We start from the raw sequence: 20,491 nt of genomic DNA, 5'->3' as shown, positions 1-20,491 counted from the left end.
TCCTCCTCAGATCCTCCTCAGATCTTCCTCAGATCCCCCTCAGATCTTCCTCAGATCCTCCTCAGATCCTCCTCAGATCTTCCTCAGATCCTCCTCAGATCCTCCTCAGATCCTCCTCAGATCCTCCTCAGATCCTCCTCAGATCCTCCTCAGATCCCCATCAGATCCCCCTCAGATCCTCAGATCTTCCTCAGATCTTCCTCAGATCCTCCTCAGATCCTCCGCAGGTCGGCCCTGCAGCCGCAGGAATGTAAACCTGGTATTACTGTAGCTCGGCCTTTAACTCTGCGCTGGGATGTGACGCTGGCGCCCCCTAGTGTCTCAGAGCTCTCTGACCCTCGTATACAGGACTGTCTCAGGAAATTATAATATTGTGATTTTCTGTAATGCAATTACAAAAACAAAAATGTCATACATTCTGGATTCATTACAAATCAACTGAAATATTGCAAGCCTTTTATTATTTTAATATTGCTGATCATGGCTTACAGTTTAATAAAACTCAAATATCCTATCTCAAAAAATTACAATATTCTGGGAATCTTAATCTTAAACTGTAAACCATAATCAGCAATATTAAAATAATAAAAGGCTTGCAATATTTCAGTTGATTTGTAATGAATCCAGAATGTGTGACATTTTAGTTTTTTTAATTGCATTACAGAAAATAAAGAACTTTATCACAATATTCAAATTTTCTGAGACAGTCCTGTACATTACTGAAAATCTCAAAGTGCTACAGTTAGTTAATTAAAAGGAAACAGAAATAATAAAATCAAGATAAGAGATAAAAGGGATAAAAAGTCAAGACATGGCAGAAAAGAGAATAAAACCTTGTCTTTTTGTTCTTAAATTTAGTTTGAAAATGGTATTAAAAAGTCTTAGATTTACCTCGGTTAAACCTGTAGACGCCCTGTAACCGTTATTTCCTTCCTCACCAGCCTGCGGTTGCAGCCTGGAAGGCTCAGTGAGCCGGTTCTGCGACGAGTCGTCGGGCCAGTGCCCGTGCCGGCCCGGGGCCTTCGGGCCGCGCTGCGACGGCTGCCAGACGGGTCACTGGGGCTTCCCCAGCTGCCGGGCCTGCCACTGCAACGGCCACGCCGACCACTGCGACCAGCGGAGCGGAGCCTGCATCGGCTGCAGGGACAACACCGGAGGAGACAAGTGTGACAGGTCTGGTCCTTGGCATACATGGGGGTGTAACGGTACACAGGTGACGTCATGGGGGTGTAACGGTACACGGGACGCACGGTCAGGTACCAGCTCGGTACAACGGGGAAAAAGAAAGTAGAAAATAATATTTTGGTCCTTCAATTTAGAAAAATTTAACCATCCAACAATAATGGCTTATTGGTCCTAGTTTTAGTGAAGCAGTTCAGTTCTGCTGCAGTGGAAACAGAAAACTGAACATAAAGTAGGAGTTTAATATCAGGGCCAGACAGGAGAAAAATAATATTTTAGAGGAGAAGATTTTTTTTTCCATTATGCACTTCGAAAAAAAAGTCGAAATGTTGAGAAAAGTCAAAATTTTGTGAATAAAGTTGAAATGTTGAGAAAAAAGACGAAATTTCGACTTTATTCACGAAATTTCGACTTTATTCTTGAAATTGTATTTCTACATTAATCTCGACATTTCAACTTTTTTCTCAACATTTCGAGTTTTTTCTCGAAGTGCATATTGAAAAAAAATCTTCCCCTCTCAAATATTTTTTCTCCTGCATGGCCCTAATACTCTTCTTTAAGAGAAAGATGGGGATAAATGCGGAAAAATAAATAAATAAAGTTAAGTAAGTAAGTAAATTCAAATTAGAGTCTTCTGTATCTGGAATGAATGTATTCTTGAGTCGATAAGGTAACAATAATGTAATAATCCATATAATTCTATTTATGGCACTACTCTTTTTATTTAAATTTTTTTATTTCTAATTTTGTTTTTATTTTTATCTTTATTTTAAATTTTTTATCTTTTTATCTTTATATGGGTGTTTGGTTTTTGGGGTGTTTGGTTTGTATATGAACCTCCCAAAGGGATCAATAACGTCTGAATCTGAATCTGAAAATGGAAATAAAAAGTTTTCTGGGGACAAAGACTCAGGTCCCCCAGGATCCGGCTTCGTACCTGAGCTGCTCTGTGTTTCTCTGTGCAGGTGTGCTGACGGTTACTACGGTAACCCGGTTCTGGGCGGGGCCTCCAGCGGGCAGTGCCGGCCCTGCCCCTGCCCCGACGGACCCGACAGCGGGCGACACTTCGCCACGTCCTGTTACCAGGACAACCGCAACCGGCAGATCATCTGCAACTGCAACCAGGGCTACACCGGTAAACCTCCCGCATGGTTCTGGTTTAGATCCACTTTTATGTACCATATTCTCTGGACTATAAGCCGCACCTGCATATAAGCCGCATCACTCTATTTAAAAAAAAAAAAAAGATATGCGTGATATGTTTGCAGACAAGTTAAAAAAAAAAAAGATATGAAAGCCGCAGATATTTATGTTGTTAGATTAGATATTTACTACATGTACAGAAGGATTTTGAACTGTAAATGATGTACATGTATGTGGGTCAATTTTAAAATAATAAAAAAAAAAATCTATTGCAGTCGTTCAAACATTAAGAATGTTGTGTACACATAAATTCATATAAAACTTTTAAATTAAGTGATTTTTGTCAAGATGAATTGGCACTAGCCTTAAAAAAAGTCATGTGGTTTTTTTTTTCACAAGTTTTCAGTATATTATACAAAAATGGTTATTTTAATGGTCGCGTCACATGATATTTCATAAAATGGACATCAGTCAAACTGTTTGTATATTATGATGGAAATATAAATATAAATGTGTATAAATCTTATACACTACAAGACATTTTGGAAATCATGCCAGATAGGGCAGAAGATTGATTTAAATGCATTTAGAGTGATTTCAAATAAGTTTTCAAAACAAGAGTCCTGGTCGGACGGTCGGACCACATGACATTTTGACGCTTAAAACAACAACAAAATCCCAAATAACTAGTATTTTTTGTAAAATTCAAGTGAGTCCATATGTAGGACAGGTAGATCATATATCTGGTATTTTTATATCCATTTAAACCTTTTTCTAATTGATTGTTTTTCAAAAAATATAGGCGTCACGTCATTGAGCCATGTACCTAAATAGATCCTTTCCTAACAGTGTCTTTTAACACGGCAGCAACTTTGCTGATTAAAACGGGACAGAACCAAGAGAAAATAACCAGTATTTATTTATCTATTTATCTGTTTGAAATCTGCTTCTACTTCTATCTGCTAAAGAAGAAGTAGCGTATTCTTCTTTGCATTTATTTTGTCTTAGTTTTGATTCTAATTCCGGTTAGAGCGCCCCGAGTGGTGGAAGAAAAATCCACAGAATAGAAACCTTTGTATAAGCTGCTGGTTGAAAACCTATGAAAAAAGTAGCGGCTTATAGTCCAGAAAATATGGTAATTATTATTTTATTTTTTATTTTTTTTAAAGATTTTTTTGGGCTCTAGTGGCCCTTTATTCAGGTTGCGGACAGGAAGGAGGTAGAGAGAGAATGGGGATGACATGCAGCAAAACATTTAAGTGCGACAAACATGCAACAAAATAAGAAATCAGGGAAGGGGGCAAACACTTTTTCACACAACTTTAGTTTTGACCGGTTTGGATGATCCAGCACGGAGGCCTCGCTCCGTCCAGCAGTTACCGTAGCAACCGTTAGTCGCCCTGGCGACGGACTAGATGATTGCTGTTCTTGAGTGGATGGTAACGTGTCTCATCTCCTTCCTCCCCCCCGCGGCGGCGGCGGCGCAGGGATTGTTAAACGCTCCGGGGTGACCGTTTTTAAGCGTGAGTAAAGATGGTTGACTCCCCCTCCTCCCTCCCCCCGCCTCCCGCTCCTCCCCTTCACCCCCCCTGCTGCCTCCTCCACCAGCCCCCCCATGCACCGCCCCCCGTGTGAGACCCGGCCCTAAGCATGTCCAACCCTGACGGTGCTGGGAGCTAGACTGGTAGTCAAGACTAAACCCAGACCAGGACCAGTTCAGCTCAAGACGAGACCAAAAACAAACCCAGTTATTTCCTGATCCTGCGTGACTGGCCACGGTTACATGATGTTTTTTAATTCTGAATTAATTATTTCCAATTAGATAATTCCAAATTAAACTATTTTCCTTCGAGTTTACATGGAAATAGTAATTCTGAATTGAGGTTTCCATGGAAACACGTTTGGTCTTTCTCCAATTCCTTTCCAGGTCTGGGGGTTGGGAAGGTTCTGATTGGATAGGGCGGGGGACCGGAAGTTAAACTACCGAAAGAAAAACTAACTTAGCAGCTACAACTTTGAAAAGATCACCATTTTGATGTTTCCTGTTTCCATCTGTTCTTTTAATGATTTCTATTGATTAAATAAATGGTCTCTGCTCTTGACCAGCGTTTACTGCTGCTGCATCTTGAAACTTTGTTAGGAAAACCAGCCCAGTGGAATATAAGATCATGGAGACAGACGGGGAGGGAACGAGCAGAAAGAAAGACCGGAATTAATTTAAAGAGGAATGAATTAGGGCTGGGCGATATGGACCAAAAGTCATATCTCGATATTTTCTAGCTGAATGTTGATACTCGATATGTATCGATATTTTTTCTGTGCAATAATTGGGGTTTCCCCCAAAGCTTTATAGCATAGCATCTCTGTTAGCATATCTGTTAGCATCTCTGTTAGCATCTCTGTTAGCATCTCTGTTAGCATCATTTTTTTCTGAGGCAAACCCTTAAAAAAACAGTCAGTTTTAATATAAAGCCTCGTGCCAAATGTCACACAGGTTCCTTTATTAACAGAGGTCTGCACAATATCAACATGTATAAAACAAATGAAATAAAAATAAACTGCCTGCATATATAGAATAAAAATGCTTCTTGAATAAAATAAAACAAATATTCCTTTCCTGCATAACAATTAAATTAAAATACCCTGTACAATTAATACAATGTAGACAGTAACAGGCAGACTTTTCCACTGAGGTTGACAGTTGTGCAAATAACAAAACATTTGTGCAAATCTCAAATAAAGCATTCAAGTCAATTTGTCACAAAATAAGCTATATCAAAATCATAAAAAAAAAAAATTTAAGAATAAACCAGCAACTTACTTCGGAATTAAGTTTAATTCGGAATGGCCATTTTCATTCAGAATTAGGTGTTTACATGGTCATTTTTACTCATTTTAAATCGGATTTAACTTTAATTCTGAATTAAAGAGGAATTACATTTCCCATGTAAACTCACTTATTGTAGAATCATCCTGGTTCTAGTTTCCATATGAACTTGTTTTCAACTGCAGCTCAATAACACTGAGAAGTGGATGATGATGTTGAACTCACTAGAAATGTTTTCATCCATCAGCTGAGATCAGATCTGTGTGGCGACTGCACTACCGCTATTTCTACACTATTACAAAACTTTACATTAACCAGAGGAAGATGCTGATACCAGATTCTGTCACCTTGGTGTGAAACGGACCACAAGTTTAAAGTTTAACATCAGCAGAGTTAAGGTCATCGTTACCCTGATTTATCTCAGAACAGATGTAAACCTCCTTGTTGGAAGCAGATTTAACTCTGTTTAGTTTGGATCTCCATTAGAAGAGAATAAACTCCCATGTCAGACGTCCTGAAACCGGCGTTATTCCCCCAGAAACATCTTTTAAAACCTTTTCCAGCATCAACTCCCTGAAACAGAAGATTCAGGACCCAGAGTTTCTCTGTGATGGTGAAACTACAGGTGTCCCAGTTCTGGTCCCTGAGGAGCCGATTACCCAGCAGCCACTGCTGCGTTTGAGGGGCGGGGCTTACACATAGGTCAGACCCCGGGGGGTGGGGTTTATGAAATATACGGGAGGGACCAAGAGCCACTAGTCTGCAGAGTCCCGACCTCCAGGTTCTTACGGTAGAACCACAGCAGGCAGCGTTCCCAGCATTCCCAGCTTCCCAGCATTCCCGCACTGCAAAAACTCAAAATCTTACCAGGAATATTTGTCTTATTTCTATATTAAAATGTCTCATTTTAGTAAAAAAAAATCCCATTACACTTAAAACAAGAATCATTACCAGAAAAATAACTTATATGACAATTTTCACCTGTTTCAAGTACATTTTTACTTGAAATAAGTAGAAAAATCTGCCAGTGGAACAAAATTTATCAAAAAAGTTAAAGACCCACCTTTTTCCCTTGCTTTTAATTAGTGTCTTTTTATATTGTCTTATTCAGATTTTGTCTCTTAGCCCTTTTCTTGTCCCTTTTTCGCTTTTTAAGCACTTTCTGTGAAGCAGTTTGGTTGCAGCTCAGCCGTTTGTTTATGTGCTATACAAATAAAATTTGACTTGACTTTGACCTGACTTGAAAAAAATCTTGTTCCACTGGCAGATTCTTCTACTTATTTTAAGTGAAAATCTAATTGAAACTGGTGAAAATTGTTGTTTTTTCCAGTGATGAGTCTTGTTTTAAGTGTAATGAGATTTTTTTGACGAAAAGATTAGACATTTTAGCTAGAAATAAGACAAATATTCTTGTTAGGATTTTGAGTTTTTGCAGTGCTGCGTTCCCGCGCCGCTGCAGACGCTCTAGATCTAGTCTTTAGTGGATGCTCGCCTGGTTGCTGCTCATGCTTCCTCTCTCTGGTTGGTCGTCTGTCTGTCCAACACCGTCCAGACCACAGATATAAACGTAGACGCCTCACTGAGCGCTGAGTCACGTCAACGCGGCGGCCATCTTGGATGTGACAAACAGGGGAGTGAAAGGAGAAGATTCCTGTTCATGTTCTGCGTTGTACCAACCGTCTTATATCAGAAACTAAGTCCAGGTTGGTTCTGAGGATGTGTTTTTTTTCTTGAAGGGAACATTCAAGAAACACAGTTTGGAAATGGACGGGTGACCCGATCGGACCTTAACTAACGGAACCTGGTTAACCCATCCCCCCCATGAGTGACGACTCGTAACAAAACTGATCTGAGTAACAAATGGTTGCAGGTTCCCTCCTGCATGATTGAAATGAAGATCTGATTGCTTCTGTTGGATTCTGTTGGGTTCTGATGGATTATAAACTGCGTTTATTTACACTTATATGAAGATAAAGTAAATTACAGGACTGTCTCAGAAAAATTAGAATATTGTGATTTTCTGTAATGCAATTACAAAAACAAAAATGTCATACATTCTGGATTCATTAAAAATCAACTGAAATATTGCAAGCCTTTTATTATTTTAATATTCCTGATCATGGCTTACAGCTTAAGAAAACTCAAATATCCTATCTAAAAAAAATTAGAATATTCTGGGAACCTTAATCTTAAACTGTAAGCCATAATCAGCAATATTAAAATAATAAAAGGCTTGCAATATTTCAGTTGATTTGTAATGAATCCAGAATGTATGACATTTTAGTTTTTGTAATTGCATTATAGAAAATAAAGCACTTTATCACAATATTCAAATTTTCTGAGACAGTCCTGTATATGAAGATAAAGTGAATTAAATATTCTTCAGACGAGGGTTAAAGTGTCCGGTCCTGGTTCTGTGGACTCTCAGAACTAGGATCATCGGGGTCGTCCGTCCTTTAGGCTTTGTTGCTGCAGCTTTCTGCTTCCTGCCGATGGAGCAGCAATGTAGCAGCAGCGCAGCTAGAGCGCAGCTACAGCGCAGCAGCAACGCAGCGCAGCGTCTGCAGCATCTTGAAGTCAAATGTTTCATATTTCATCTCCATCTCCTGGCTAAGACTCTGATTTTCCCGCCGCAGGGGCCCGGTGCGAGGAGTGTGCTCCCGGTTACTACGGCAACCCGTCCCAGCCGGGCGGCCGCTGCCAGCCCTGCCAGTGCAACAACAACATCGACATGTCGGACATGGAGTCCTGCGACCGGCGCACCGGCGCCTGCAGGAAGTGCCTGTACAACACGGAGGGCGACGCCTGCGGCGTCTGCCGGAGCGGATACTTCGGAGACGCGGCGCGGCGCAACTGCAGGAGTGAGTCAGCACGCAGTGGGGGGGGATACCGACAATATTACAGTCTGGTTTATCCATATAATGTTGTCTGGGCAGCACCTGTCGCACATATCTCCACAAACTTTATTTACTTCAAAAAAGATTTGTTAGAACAGTCACAAGGTCAGATTTCCAGGCCCCATCTGTTCCCCTTTTCTCTAAACTCAAGATTATAAATATTTTTGATATCAATAAAATGCAAATCTACGGAAGCGTATTGCATTCACTTTCGAAAACAAACTTTTCTCGGAATTCTGAGATAATTATCTCGTTAATTCAGAAAAACAGAGCAGATTTATTTTTTTTATACAAAATTTTCTCGGAATTTTGAGATAATTAACTTGTTAATTCAGAAAAACAGCAGAATTATTTTTTTCATTAAAACTTTTCTCAGAATTCTGAGATAATTATCTCGTTAATTCAGAAAAACAGAGATTTTTTTTTTCTAATTCAAATTTTTATTGGAATTGTGAGACAATTAACTCATTAATTCAGAAACAGAGCAGATTTTTTTTTTATTAAAATTTTTCTCTGAATTCTGAGATAATTAACTCATTAAGAAAAAAAAAACACAAGATGGTTAAATAATAGTTAAAATAGTACGGAAGCGTATTGCATTCAATTGGGAAAAAAAAATCTGCTTTGTTTTTCTAAAATATTTTTTGTTTTACTGTCTGAAGTGAATTATAGAGGGGAGGCCACTTGATAAACTCTCAGGTTTCTAACCTCTCTTTCTCCAGCACATTTTCTTTTATGTTGTTTTTTTTTTTTCTCTAAATGCATTCCATTGTATTTTACATATACCCCCTGACATTCTGGGATGTCCCCCCCCCCCTCAGAGTGCACGTGTAACTTCCTGGGGACGGAGCTCAGCCAGTGCATGGAGCGCGGCGACTGCGTGTGCCAGCGGGCCTCGGGCCAGTGCCAGTGCCGGCCCAACGTGGTGGGCCTGTCATGTGATCACTGCGCCCCCAACCACTGGAACATGGGCGGGGGCGCCGGCTGCCAGCCCTGCGACTGCGACCCCAACAACTCGGTCACGTCGTCGTGCAACGAGGTACGAAGCTGCTAGCTCTCGCTCTCCCTCTCTGTCTCCGTGGGGGCTTGTCTGCTGGCTGAGCTAAGACACGCCGCCAACAATCACTTACCGTATTTTCCGGACTATAAGTCGCTCTGGACTATAAGTTGCACCAGCCATAAAATGCATAATAAAGAAGGAAAAAACATTCATACCATCTTGGCCCGAATATAAGACGACCCTGATTTTAATAGGACCCCCTCTTATTCAAGACTCAAGTTCAAAAAAATACTTTTTGAAGGCAAGGCAAGTTTATTTATATAGCACAATTCAACACAAGGTCATTCAAAGTGCTTTACATCAACATTAAAAGTGGCAATACACAATTAAACAGTAAATAACAAATAAATTGAAATAAAATGATAAGAAAAGAGATAAAATAATAAAAAGCACAAGTTTTTAAAAAGTAAGGGCAGTAGATCCAGCAGGTTCATCTCATTCTTACAATGGCAAGAATTACGAGACCAGGTCAAATACCGTATTACAAAAGCAATCTGTAACAATTCGCACGGTAAATTAAACCAATTTGACAATTCTACGTCACCATGCTTGAACACCAAATTAAATTTTTATACAGACAATAATTACAGTACATCTGAAACAAATGATTATAACAATATATTTGAGAGAAAAACCCTGTTATTTTGCCTCATTCAAATCATCATCTTGAAGTTTGCATCATAACTTTCCTCAGCTGCCGGTTCACCTGCCGAACTTCCACCCACTTTTCTCCAGATTGTTGCTACGTTTCTCCATTTTCTGTTATCTCTTCTCTTATTTTCTTCTCTTTTCTTTATTACCGCTATTTTTATTTTTCTTCTTCGTGACAGGGGTTAGCTTTGGCCTGGGGAGTTAAGTTCAGCATTCCCTTTAGAGATATCTGGTCTTATTTCAATGCAGAAAACACTGTCTTATATTTGGGCCAACATGGTATAAGTCGCACTGGAGTAAAAGTCGCATTTTTGGGGGAAATTTATTTAATAAGATCCAACACCAAGAACAGACTTGTCATCTTGAAAGGCAATTTAAAATAAAAATAGAATAGAGGCAACAACAGGCTGAATAATTGTACGGTTTGCTTACGTTCATGACACAACTGAGAATGTGCCTGGTATGTTAACACAACATATTAAGAGTTATTCAGATAACTATAGCAGAAATAACACACTAAGAAGTTTACCAAACCATCCGTGTCTCCAAATAACTAAAATCCAGTGAAATCTTCCCCCTCGGTGTCACTTTTAAACAACTCCACTAACTCCGGAGGTAGAAGATGCGGCGCTTCCTCTTCTACGACGCTTACGTCAGACTCATCGTCAGTTACAGTTTGCCCTCTTGAGGTTTAATGTGAAAATAACATGTTAAATGATAAACCAGTAATAATGTGTTAATAATTTCACACATAAGTCGCTCCAGAGTAGTCGCCCCCCCGGCCAAACTATGAAAAAAAACGTGATTTATAGTCTCTTCAGGTGAAGGCCACTTTACATTGTAATACCGCCTATGGCCACATGGGGGCGCACAGATGCTGAACCACTGCCAAGACAGTGCTAATAAGTGGATTGTTACATCTTATAACGACATGTCGTCCCACCAGAGGTGCTGCTGTGTCGTCTTGAGTCTGAAACAAAGTTTTACATCGTTTTAATCTCTGAATGTGACGTACAACCTGACTGTTATAAAGGTTTTACCGTCTGTCTCCTGCAGTTCAGCGGTCAGTGTCAGTGCCGCGACGGCTTCGGGGGGACGACCTGCCGGGACTGCCAGGAGAACTTCTGGGGAGACCCACGGATCCAGTGCAGAGGTCAGAGACCGGAGAGTCATGGGGGGAGGAGAGTGAGCCGCCATGATTAACGCTGGCGGTTAATTCAGCGTTTGGCGAAGCAGCCGGTTCACATCATCCCTGTGGTTGATAAGTAGTTTAGTGATTAAATGTTGGCAATAGATGTCTCCAGCAGGCTGCTTCACCACACACACACACACACACACACACACACACACACACACACACAAATTATCGTCATCATCAAGGATGTGATCATCGATCATTAAACTGAGCTTTTTACTCGAGTCCTGAAGAGTCTCCAATGTGTGAAGATTTGTGTAATGAATCCAGACAGACAGAACCAGTAATATTAAAAAGACAAAGAGACTAACATACAATCACATGATGAAGCCACAGATCAGACATATCAGGTAAGAAAGATACAAGATACAGACGTTACCAAGAGCGGGACAGTTTTTATCCTTCAGCTGTAACCAAACTACTCAAAAACAAACTGTAACTGATACGAGGGATTGTGTGTTTTTAAATGTTGTATTGGTTTTAATCAGTTATTTGTTTTATTTTATGTTGCGTGTAACCCCAAACATGGACCACCGGTCCCCGTTTGGTCCGGCCGGGCCCCCACCATGACTGACGGTTCTCTCCCGGTCTCTCCAGCGTGCGACTGCGACTGGCGCGGCATCGAGACGCCGCAGTGCAGCCGGGCGACGGGCCACTGCGCCTGCAAGCCGGGCGTGTCGGGCGTGCGCTGCGACCAGTGCGCCCGCGGGTTCTCCGGCCAGTTCCCCCACTGCCAGCCCTGCCACCAGTGCTTCGGGGACTGGGACCGCATCGTGCAGGTGATTTCTCTTTATTGGTGATTTCAAGGTTTTTCCAACAATAAAGGAAGTAAAAAAAATAAATAAATAAAATCAATGAGTCAATGAGTTACATTCCACAGAATTTAAAGTCCACCTTTCCCAGTATTTTATATTCTGCTCAGCCTGTAATCTTAAGGAGAAGCTCAGTTTTTCAATGCAACGTTTATCCTCAACTATTGTGGTCCAGTTGTCCTTTACGGAAGAGTATCAGGGCCATGCAGGAGAAAAATATTTGACACGCAAAGATTTTTTTTTATAGTGCACAAAAAAGTGAAATATCGAGAAAAAAGTCGTATAGTCTAGATTAATGTTGAAATACAATTTCGAGAAAAAAGTCGAAATTTCGTGAATAAAGTCACACAACATTTCAACTTTATTCACAAAATTTCAACTTTTTTCTCAAATTTTTAGACTTTTTTCTCGAAATTGTACTTCAACATTAATCTCGACATTTTGACTTTTTTCTCGAAGTGCATAATGAAAAAAAATCTTCCTCTTAAATATTATTTTTATTTTTCTCCTGCCTGGCCCTAATAAGAGATTAATGTTGAAATACAATTTGGTGAATAAAGTGTAAATGTCTCCTCTGGTCCATCAAATCCAGTTAGAGCGACTGACAGCTCTGCAGCAGCAGCTGTAACTAACTAACTAACTTACTTCGTTCACGAAATTTTGACTTTTTTCTCCACATTTCGACTTTTTTCTCGAAATTGTATTTCAACATTAATCTCGACATTTCGACTTTTTCCCGACATTTCGACTTTTTTCTCGAAGTGCACTTCTCTAAAATATTTTATTTTCCCCACCGTTCCCTGTTCCAGGACCTGGCGGTTCGCACCAAGACCCTGGCGGAGCGGGCCCACGAGATCCAGAGCACCGGCCTCACCGGGCCCTACGAGAAGTTCTTCAAGGCCCTGGAGGAGAAGCTGGCGCGGGCCCAGGGCATCGTCAACGCCCGCAACGCCACCGCCGCCGCCGTGGGGACCCTGATGGAGCTGATCGAGGACCTCAGGTACCGACAGACCCGACCCGGCACAGCCAGGACCCGTCTTGGCGAGCTGCAACAGTGTTGCCCATAGCGTGATGTAGTGCTGGGCGGTATGACCAAAAATTTACATCACGGTATTTTTCAAAATTATATCGGTTTCACGGTATATCACGGTATTTTTTTTTCATGCAAAACTGGGTGTTAACCACATTTTCTAATGATTTGGAAAGGAATTGCTGCAGTAAATTGGCTTAGAGTGGCCTATTTTACTGTCATGAGGAGGAAATATTGTAGAAAAACATTAATGTCCACACTAGTATAAATGAATTTGATGTAGGCATGCTTTTCAAAGAAAAAAATCTTTTACAAAATTACAAGGTATAAAATATTTATTGAAGATAAAAAACTGAACATGTTTTAATTTCCAGCATTATGTAGTTTTGGTTCCACCTCCTGGTGAATGTTGGTAAAATTCTAATGTGGTTAGTTTTTGGTTGGCCAACGATTTATGTTTGTGGTGCAACTGTTATGGGAGCGGCCAGTCTATTTCCTTATTTTACAACGCCGTTATTAATTGTTCGGTTTTTTCCCACTTATTCCACCGAACACCGAAAGTGTTTCTTTGCCATTTTTGGCCGAACAATTTGGGTTACCGAACAATCGGTGCATCACTGCTGCTAAACAGTCCCCTCACAAACAGTGTCCAGCGGCGCTACGTTCCCAACGTTGTGTACGCTACTGTACATACTCACCGGTATTACGGTATATGAAACATTCATATCATAAGAAAAATAAACACCGGTATTCGGTATGAACCGGTATACCGCCCAGCACTAGCGTGTTGTTGTTGTTGTTGTCTGTTTCCCGCTCCGATCAGCTGGTTTCATCGTGTTCCTCCAGGGCTCACATCGGCGAGACGACGGACACCCTGAACCGGCTGGAGGGCGACCTGACGCTGGTCCAGGACGGCAGCTCGGAGGCGGGGAAGGAGCTGAGCGCGCTGGAGCGCGAGGCCCGGGAGCTGAACCTCAGCTCGGCGCTGCTGCACCGGCAGCTGGACGTCCTGAAGAACTCCAACTTCCTGGGTGAGGCCGAGGCCTGGACCCGTCATATCAGGAAACACTAGATACAGACGTTAATGAGATCAGGACCACTGGTCTCCGTTTGGTCTCCGTTTGGTCCGGTCTGGGGACCACCGGGGTTCCCATGATGCACCTGGGCTGACTCTGTCTCTCTCCCCAGGGGCGTTCGACAGCATCCGTAGCTCCTACAACGTCTCCCGCGACGCCGAGCGCCGCGCCAACGCGTCCACCGTGGCCCGGCCCAGCACCGTCAGCCGCTCCGCCGACACGCGCCGCCGCACCGAGCGCCTCATCGCCGCCAAGAAGGACGACTTCAACCGCAAGAACTCGGCCAACAAGCGGGCGCTGGGAGACCTGAGCGTCCGGGCACAGGAACTGGACCTGAAGACGATCAACGAGAAGGTCTGAGCGCGTTCAGAGGCCAGGGTTGGTAGAATCACGGTCCATCAGCGCCGCCTCACCGGGCCTCTGTCCCCCCCAGGTCTGCGGAGAGCCCGGCGACGCCCCCTGCGGGGAGAGCCCGTGTGGAGGGGCCGGTTGCCGCGACGACGAGGGGAACCGCCACTGCGGAGGCCTGAACTGCAACGGCGCCGTGGCGGCGGCGGAGAACGCCCTGGAGCGGGCCGGCCGGGCCGAGACCAAGCTGGGCCGAGCCGTGGAGGAGATGCAGGGACTCTTCAGCAAGGTGGGGGCCGGGCCGGGTCGGGGGGCGGTAGAGATGCACCGATCACTGATCTCCAAAATCAGTATCTGCCGATCACCGATCACAGCGTGAAATCCATAAATTCATCAATATTGTTGTCTCATGTACAACACTGACATTGTATTATTAGGTATAAAAATGAGGAGATGAGAAAGTATCATGAATTGTCTGTTTTATTGCAGGCTGATGTGCAATATTTCACTCTAGAGACTCTTAGAAACGACTTAGACTCATGTAGCTCATTTACTTTCCTTTGGTAATATGTTTACAACACAACATGTGCAGCAACACAGACAACAGCAGACATGTCACTCTCTAAAAGTTGATACAAGTTGTAACTATAAACCTTAGTTTTCCTGTGGAAAAAGGAATAAATCTTACAATAAAAAATGTATTATGAATTATTAAGGTTTGCTAAAGCTTTAGCGATAGCAACCGTGAGGAAACTCTTCACACTATAAACTCCAAATGTCTCTCGTGAAGCGACTGACACGACTGTCGTCCTGCGTGAGGGTTTGGATGTGACTGATTATAGTCTGGTTTCACTCCGACGGACATTAATCAGTGAAATATTTACAATACGGTACACAGCATGTACCATGGATCAGCTAACGACACATTTAGACCCGATGTTCATTACCTTACGATGTAGTTCTTTATTTTTCTTGCTGTTGTTGCTGTCGTTTATAGTTCTCTGTTACAGCTGAGTTAGCGGTGTTACATCACCTCCTGTTCTTTATATAGTCCTTGACTTGAGAAACGTTCAAATTCCCTATCAGCTTTGTTGTGTTAAAACTAGGGATGGGAATCGAGAACCGGTTCTTGTTGAGAACCGGTTCCCAGTGTTTCAATTCCTTGGAATCGTTTGCCTTTTTCCCAAACGATTCCCGTATCGATTCCAGTGGGTGCGAATGACGTCACCAAGCACGTAGCGCAACATGCCCAGCAGGAAAACACGGGGACAAAGCAGCATAAACGCTGGAAAGTTTGGTTACATTTTACCAAAAAGGATGACAACAGGGCGACAATTCTTGCAATGTGGACATTTCAACAGAGGGTGGAAACTGTTAGGACTCGGCCGGCTGATGCGCTGGGAGCGCGGAGTCAGCCGGTGTGTGGTAAGGCTGGTTTATGGTTCCGCGTTACACCAACGCAGAGCTTACGGCGTAGGGTACGCGGCAACACGCACCATACGGCGCGCGTCGCCGCGTACCTTACGCCGTAGGCTCTGCGTCGATTTAACGCGGAACCATAAATCATGCTTTAGAAGAGCTGCGCTCCGGCGGACGGCGGAGCTCCTGACACAGCTGCAGCTCGTCAGCTCATCTATGGAGAAGTTAAAGAGCATCTACCACTAGATTCTCCTTTCATCAAGGCAGGGAAGAGTATCTGGCCAGAATAGATGAATGTTACCAAGCAGGGACTAAGTTTGTGGTGTTGAACATGTTACTGGACATTCTTGTGCAATTGCTACAAAGTAATTTGTTGTTTTTCATTAATTTCTACAGAGGAATATTTATCTTATTATTATTATTTTATATTAAATACATATTTTACTGTATATTACAAATCATTTTGTGGGGACCCCCTGGCACCATCGAGGAGCCCAAGGCTGGGGGCGTCTTTGGACCTCACTTATATTTTTTTTGTTCAAAGATATAAGTTTTATATCTTTGAACAAAAAAGATCGGAGAAACAAAGAAATTGAAACAAAGAAACAATTTTAGTATCAACTTTGTTTTATTAAAACAAAGTTGATACTAAAATTGTTTCTTCTCCTTTTTTCCAAATGAGAATCGATAAGAGAATCGATAAAGAATCGAATCGTTAAGCAGAATCGATAAGAGAATCGGAATCGAAAAAATCTTATCAATTCCCATCCCTAGTTAAAACTCCCATACCAGTGAGGCCGGCCACGCCCCCTCAGGTCCCAGGTTTGGGAACACAGCGGTGGAGGCGGTTTGTTGTTGTAAACATCATCAGGTTGGATTTGAATTATTATTTTGAGAACTCTGATCCAAACTGACATTATCGGCCGATCCCGATCGGTTGCCGATCGATCGGTGCATCTCTAGTTGTCGGTTCAGTTGGTCGGGTGGTTCGGTGGTCGGGTCAGGTGTTCGGGCCGGTCTCACCCCTCCTTCTTCCCTCCAGGTGGCCGAGGCGAAGTCCCAGGCGGAGGATGCGCGGAGCAGAGCCCGGGCAGCGCTGGAAAAAGCCTCGGCCACCAAGACCAAGGTGGAGAGATCCAACAACCAGCTGAGAGACCTGATCAAGCAGATCCGGGAGTTCCTCACGCGTGAGTCTAACGGCCCAAGACGACTAATGCTACTGTCGCAAAAGTGTACAGCATGACCTCGAACATCCCCAAAGAATAAAACACGCCCGAAAAAACGAGGAAAAACATGAAAATGAAGGCAATATATTAGTATCCAGAAAATACTCAGCTTATTATTATTATTATTATTCTGCACGCTTTTTCGTCTGTTAATGCGAAACCGCAACGTGCACCCATGCATGGCATACATCATTACATGTGTCTCCATCGTGCCTCGATGGGCATTACTTTTCTCAGTCAAAAGTGTTACCATGGCAACGCTAGCGGCTAGCAAGCAAAAAAAAGGGCAAAAATTCCATCCCTTTTTACTCAGTCATACTTTATCGTAGGGAAATAATTCAAAAGTTCAAACACTCGGCCCGATTGGCACTAAAGGACCGTACAACCTCGTTATGTTAATTATTACAGTTTTGGAGGTTTTAAACTTTGAAAAAAACTTTGAAAACTTTGGAAAAAAAAAAAAATGTAAATTCGAATTTTGACGCTTGTTGCTACACAACAGGTTATTGTAGAGACATCGTTACAACGTTGGCAAACCCGGGACGCGTTGTACTACAACATATTTTAGTCTCATCAACTATGCTAATTTGATGCTAACGGAATGTGGATGTTTGTGGCTCAGCAACGCGATATCACAGAGACGTCGATCCAACGTTAAAAGACTCTGTGGACTACAACATACCGAGGTCTCTTTAGGCTGCTGTTTACAGTTTAGGCGAAATTCAAAGGAAAAGTGTATGAACATTAAGGATCTTTGTTAGAACATTTTGTCTCGTTTTGATCAACGAAAATTAAGACACATTTTAGCAGAGTTTTAATTTTGTAATCCACATTTTAGTCTGGTATTTATTCCTCTACAATATTGCATTATATATTTAATCAACGTTATCGTCACATGACCTGCATTTTCGTCTCGTCTGGTTTTCCTCAGGTGATAAAGGTTCATTGACGACGATATTTAGTCCTAATTTTCGTTGAGAAAGCAACTTTCCCCCCTGACTCTTCTCCTCCTCTCCCCCCGTAGAGGAGGGGGCCGACCCCGACAGCATCGAGGCGATAGCCAACCACGTGCTGGAACTCTCCATCCCGGCGTCGCCGCTGCAGATCCGGCTCCTGGCCGACGAGATCAAGGACCGGGTCCGGAGTCTGGCCAACGTCAACAACATCCTGCAGGAGACGGAGGAGGACGTGAGGGGGGCAGAGCGGCTGCTGCTGGACGCCAAGAGAGCTCGGTACCGGCCCGGGGGGTCTGGGGGGTCTGGGGGGTCTGGGGGCTGTCAATTCCTTCGTTCGTTTTTGTTTATTTCGAACATGTATAAAAAAGATAAGAAAAAAGATAAGAAAACAAATCCAGGTGGGCATACGTAAAGAAAAAAAACACATCAAAACACATATTTCAGTTACATGTTCCAAAAGGAGTGGGAGGAAGTATAAACTTATTTAATCCCACCCCCTTTACACAACTAAACATAAATTATATGTCTGTATTTATTTTTGTACTATACACTAATTTGTATAAATATATATCATTTTTACAAAAATTTTATTTTTAATTTAGTTTAATTCAAGATGTAAGCTCTATCATAAATATAATATAACTATGATATAAATATAATACGTATATCTAAGTATATAAACACACAAAGACAACATGATAAATATCAGAACACACACAGCTGCTGATCTTTAAAAACAGTCTTCACTTTTATACCTCAAATAAACTATTTCTTTATATTTAATCTTAAATTGTTTCTTTGTACATTCTTTTAACTCCAAAATCAAACCATTGCACAGTTTAATTCCACAAACTGATACACAAAAACGTATTTTTCTTGTACGCATGAATAAAGATTTGAAGTTTAAACGATAACCCCCTTCCCTCCCAATGAATAATTTCTGAATATTATCCGGTAGTGAATGATTTTAGCTTTAAACATTACTGGTGCAGATTGAAATGCCACTAGATCCATGAGTTTTAGTACTTTAGACTGTAAGAATAGTGAGTTAGTGTGATCCATATCCAGCCTTATGAATGTATCGTATTTCTCTCTTTTGAAGTTTGAGTAATGAGTGGAACCTGGTTTTATAGTTATTGCTCTAAATTTCTGCACAGTAAGTGAAATATGGAAGAACTAGTGACAGTAAAGAATGTGGACGGGCCTGTTTTTCTCTGTTAAGTACTGCAATGCTCTTCTCAATGACACCTCGTTGTTGTTGTTGTTGCGGTGCAGGCACCACGCCGAGGGCGTGAAGACGGCCGCCGAGACGGTGACCCAGGCCCTGCTGGACGCCCAGACGGCCCAGACCTCGGCGGAGAAGGCCATCGCCCGGGCCAGGACCGACATCGGGGACACGGAGAACCGGCTGGCAGAGGTGATGGACCGGGGGCCAGGTTGATCACTTCCTGTTCCTGCCAGGATGCAGGAGAGATTATAACAGCAAACGAATCAAATGTGTGATTATGAAGTTATTATATTTGAGCTTTAAGTCAAATCAAATAAACAAAAACCTCAGTTTTCTGGTCGTAGCTCCCCCTGCTGGCCACCGGTGTCACAGTCGCTGCATCGTTTCACCACGTCCTTAAAGGGAACCATGGCTATTAAGACATGTAGGTCTTAAAAGATAAATGTTGGTATCAATTATAACAATTTGACATAAAAAACCTTTTTGATGTCTTTGTTTTTATAAAATTTGAAAATATAATTTAACTCGTGCCCCGATACCATTTTTTTCACACCGAGTACGAGTACGAGTATTTTAATTTGTGTACTCACCGATACCGAGTACCGATCCGATACTTCTACCACAAAAATAACTAGGCTAAAAATGCAATGAATTGGAAGACAGGTTTTATTTGCAACAGAAATTCAATTTTAAACTAAACTCGGCCAGTCGGTCTTTCCTCCGCGCTTTAGTCTCATTGCAGGAACATCAACTGAGCATGTGCGGTGCTTCACCTGAAGCCGTCCGTGTGAAACAACATAAACAATCATATAGAATTAAAAAAACAGGCTAAATGAAATCATACACACTCTTGTACAGTAGGTGGCGGTATGCACCTTAAAGTTGGTTGCGATCCGCCAATAAAACAGAGAAGAAGAAGAACATAAACAATCCCATTGTTACAGTCCGGTTATATAGAGTGATACCCGTGAGTGAGACTGGCAGAGCCGTTTCAGGCAAGATAGAAGACAATTAATGCAGCAGGACGTCAGCAGGGTGGACATATTTCAAAATAAGGGACGACGACAGAAGCAAAACAGACTGCAGGCTAATGCGGCTAACCGGAATGTAACAATGGGATTGTTTATGTTGTACTGTGAGTTACGTGGAGTGTTTAATAAAGTTCTCTGTGAGTAAGGGTAATACTCAACCATCCAGTTTGTATAATTAAGGAAGATAGAATTGACTGAAACATGGAAAAGCTACAGAGCTGCTGTAGCTCAGCCAGGCTGCAGACTGACCCGGGGAACATCTCCCCCTAGTGGCGCTAACCAGTAACTACAACAACAATGAAGTATCGGTGCCTGGTATCGGAGAATTTTTGCGAGTACGAGTTTATGAGAGCAGTATCGGCCCCGATACCAGTATCGGTATCGGGGCATCCCTGATAAAAATGTATAAT

At 42.3% G+C, this 20,491-nt stretch overlaps 1 protein-coding gene across 2 annotated transcripts in view; it reads left to right on the top strand.

Moving 5' to 3' along the window:
• The window catches only part of lamb2 (laminin, beta 2 (laminin S)), a 90,225-nt gene that overhangs the window by 63,701 nt on the left and 6,033 nt on the right, over nt 1-20,491 (top strand). The window contains exons 19-32 of one of the 2 annotated variants that reach the window (XM_061736844.1): nt 942-1,173; nt 2,148-2,317; nt 3,813-3,848; nt 7,789-8,013; nt 8,871-9,088; nt 10,817-10,913; nt 11,553-11,734; nt 12,577-12,767; nt 13,644-13,828; nt 13,986-14,227; nt 14,307-14,510; nt 16,683-16,827; nt 17,891-18,098; nt 19,098-19,239. In XM_061736844.1, the coding sequence (XP_061592828.1) occupies nt 942-1,173; nt 2,148-2,317; nt 3,813-3,848; nt 7,789-8,013; nt 8,871-9,088; nt 10,817-10,913; nt 11,553-11,734; nt 12,577-12,767; nt 13,644-13,828; nt 13,986-14,227; nt 14,307-14,510; nt 16,683-16,827; nt 17,891-18,098; nt 19,098-19,239 (2,477 nt within the window). The remainder of the gene's footprint in view (nt 1-941; nt 1,174-2,147; nt 2,318-3,812; nt 3,849-7,788; nt 8,014-8,870; nt 9,089-10,816; nt 10,914-11,552; nt 11,735-12,576; nt 12,768-13,643; nt 13,829-13,985; nt 14,228-14,306; nt 14,511-16,682; nt 16,828-17,890; nt 18,099-19,097; nt 19,240-20,491) is intronic. The other variant, XM_061736845.1, reaches the window with a different exon arrangement.

The sequence above is a fragment of the Cololabis saira genome, chromosome 12, assembly GCF_033807715.1.
Source record: "Cololabis saira isolate AMF1-May2022 chromosome 12, fColSai1.1, whole genome shotgun sequence".
NCBI lineage: Eukaryota > Metazoa > Chordata > Actinopteri > Beloniformes > Belonidae > Cololabis > Cololabis saira.
This window is presented reverse-complemented; position numbering and strand designations above follow the sequence as displayed.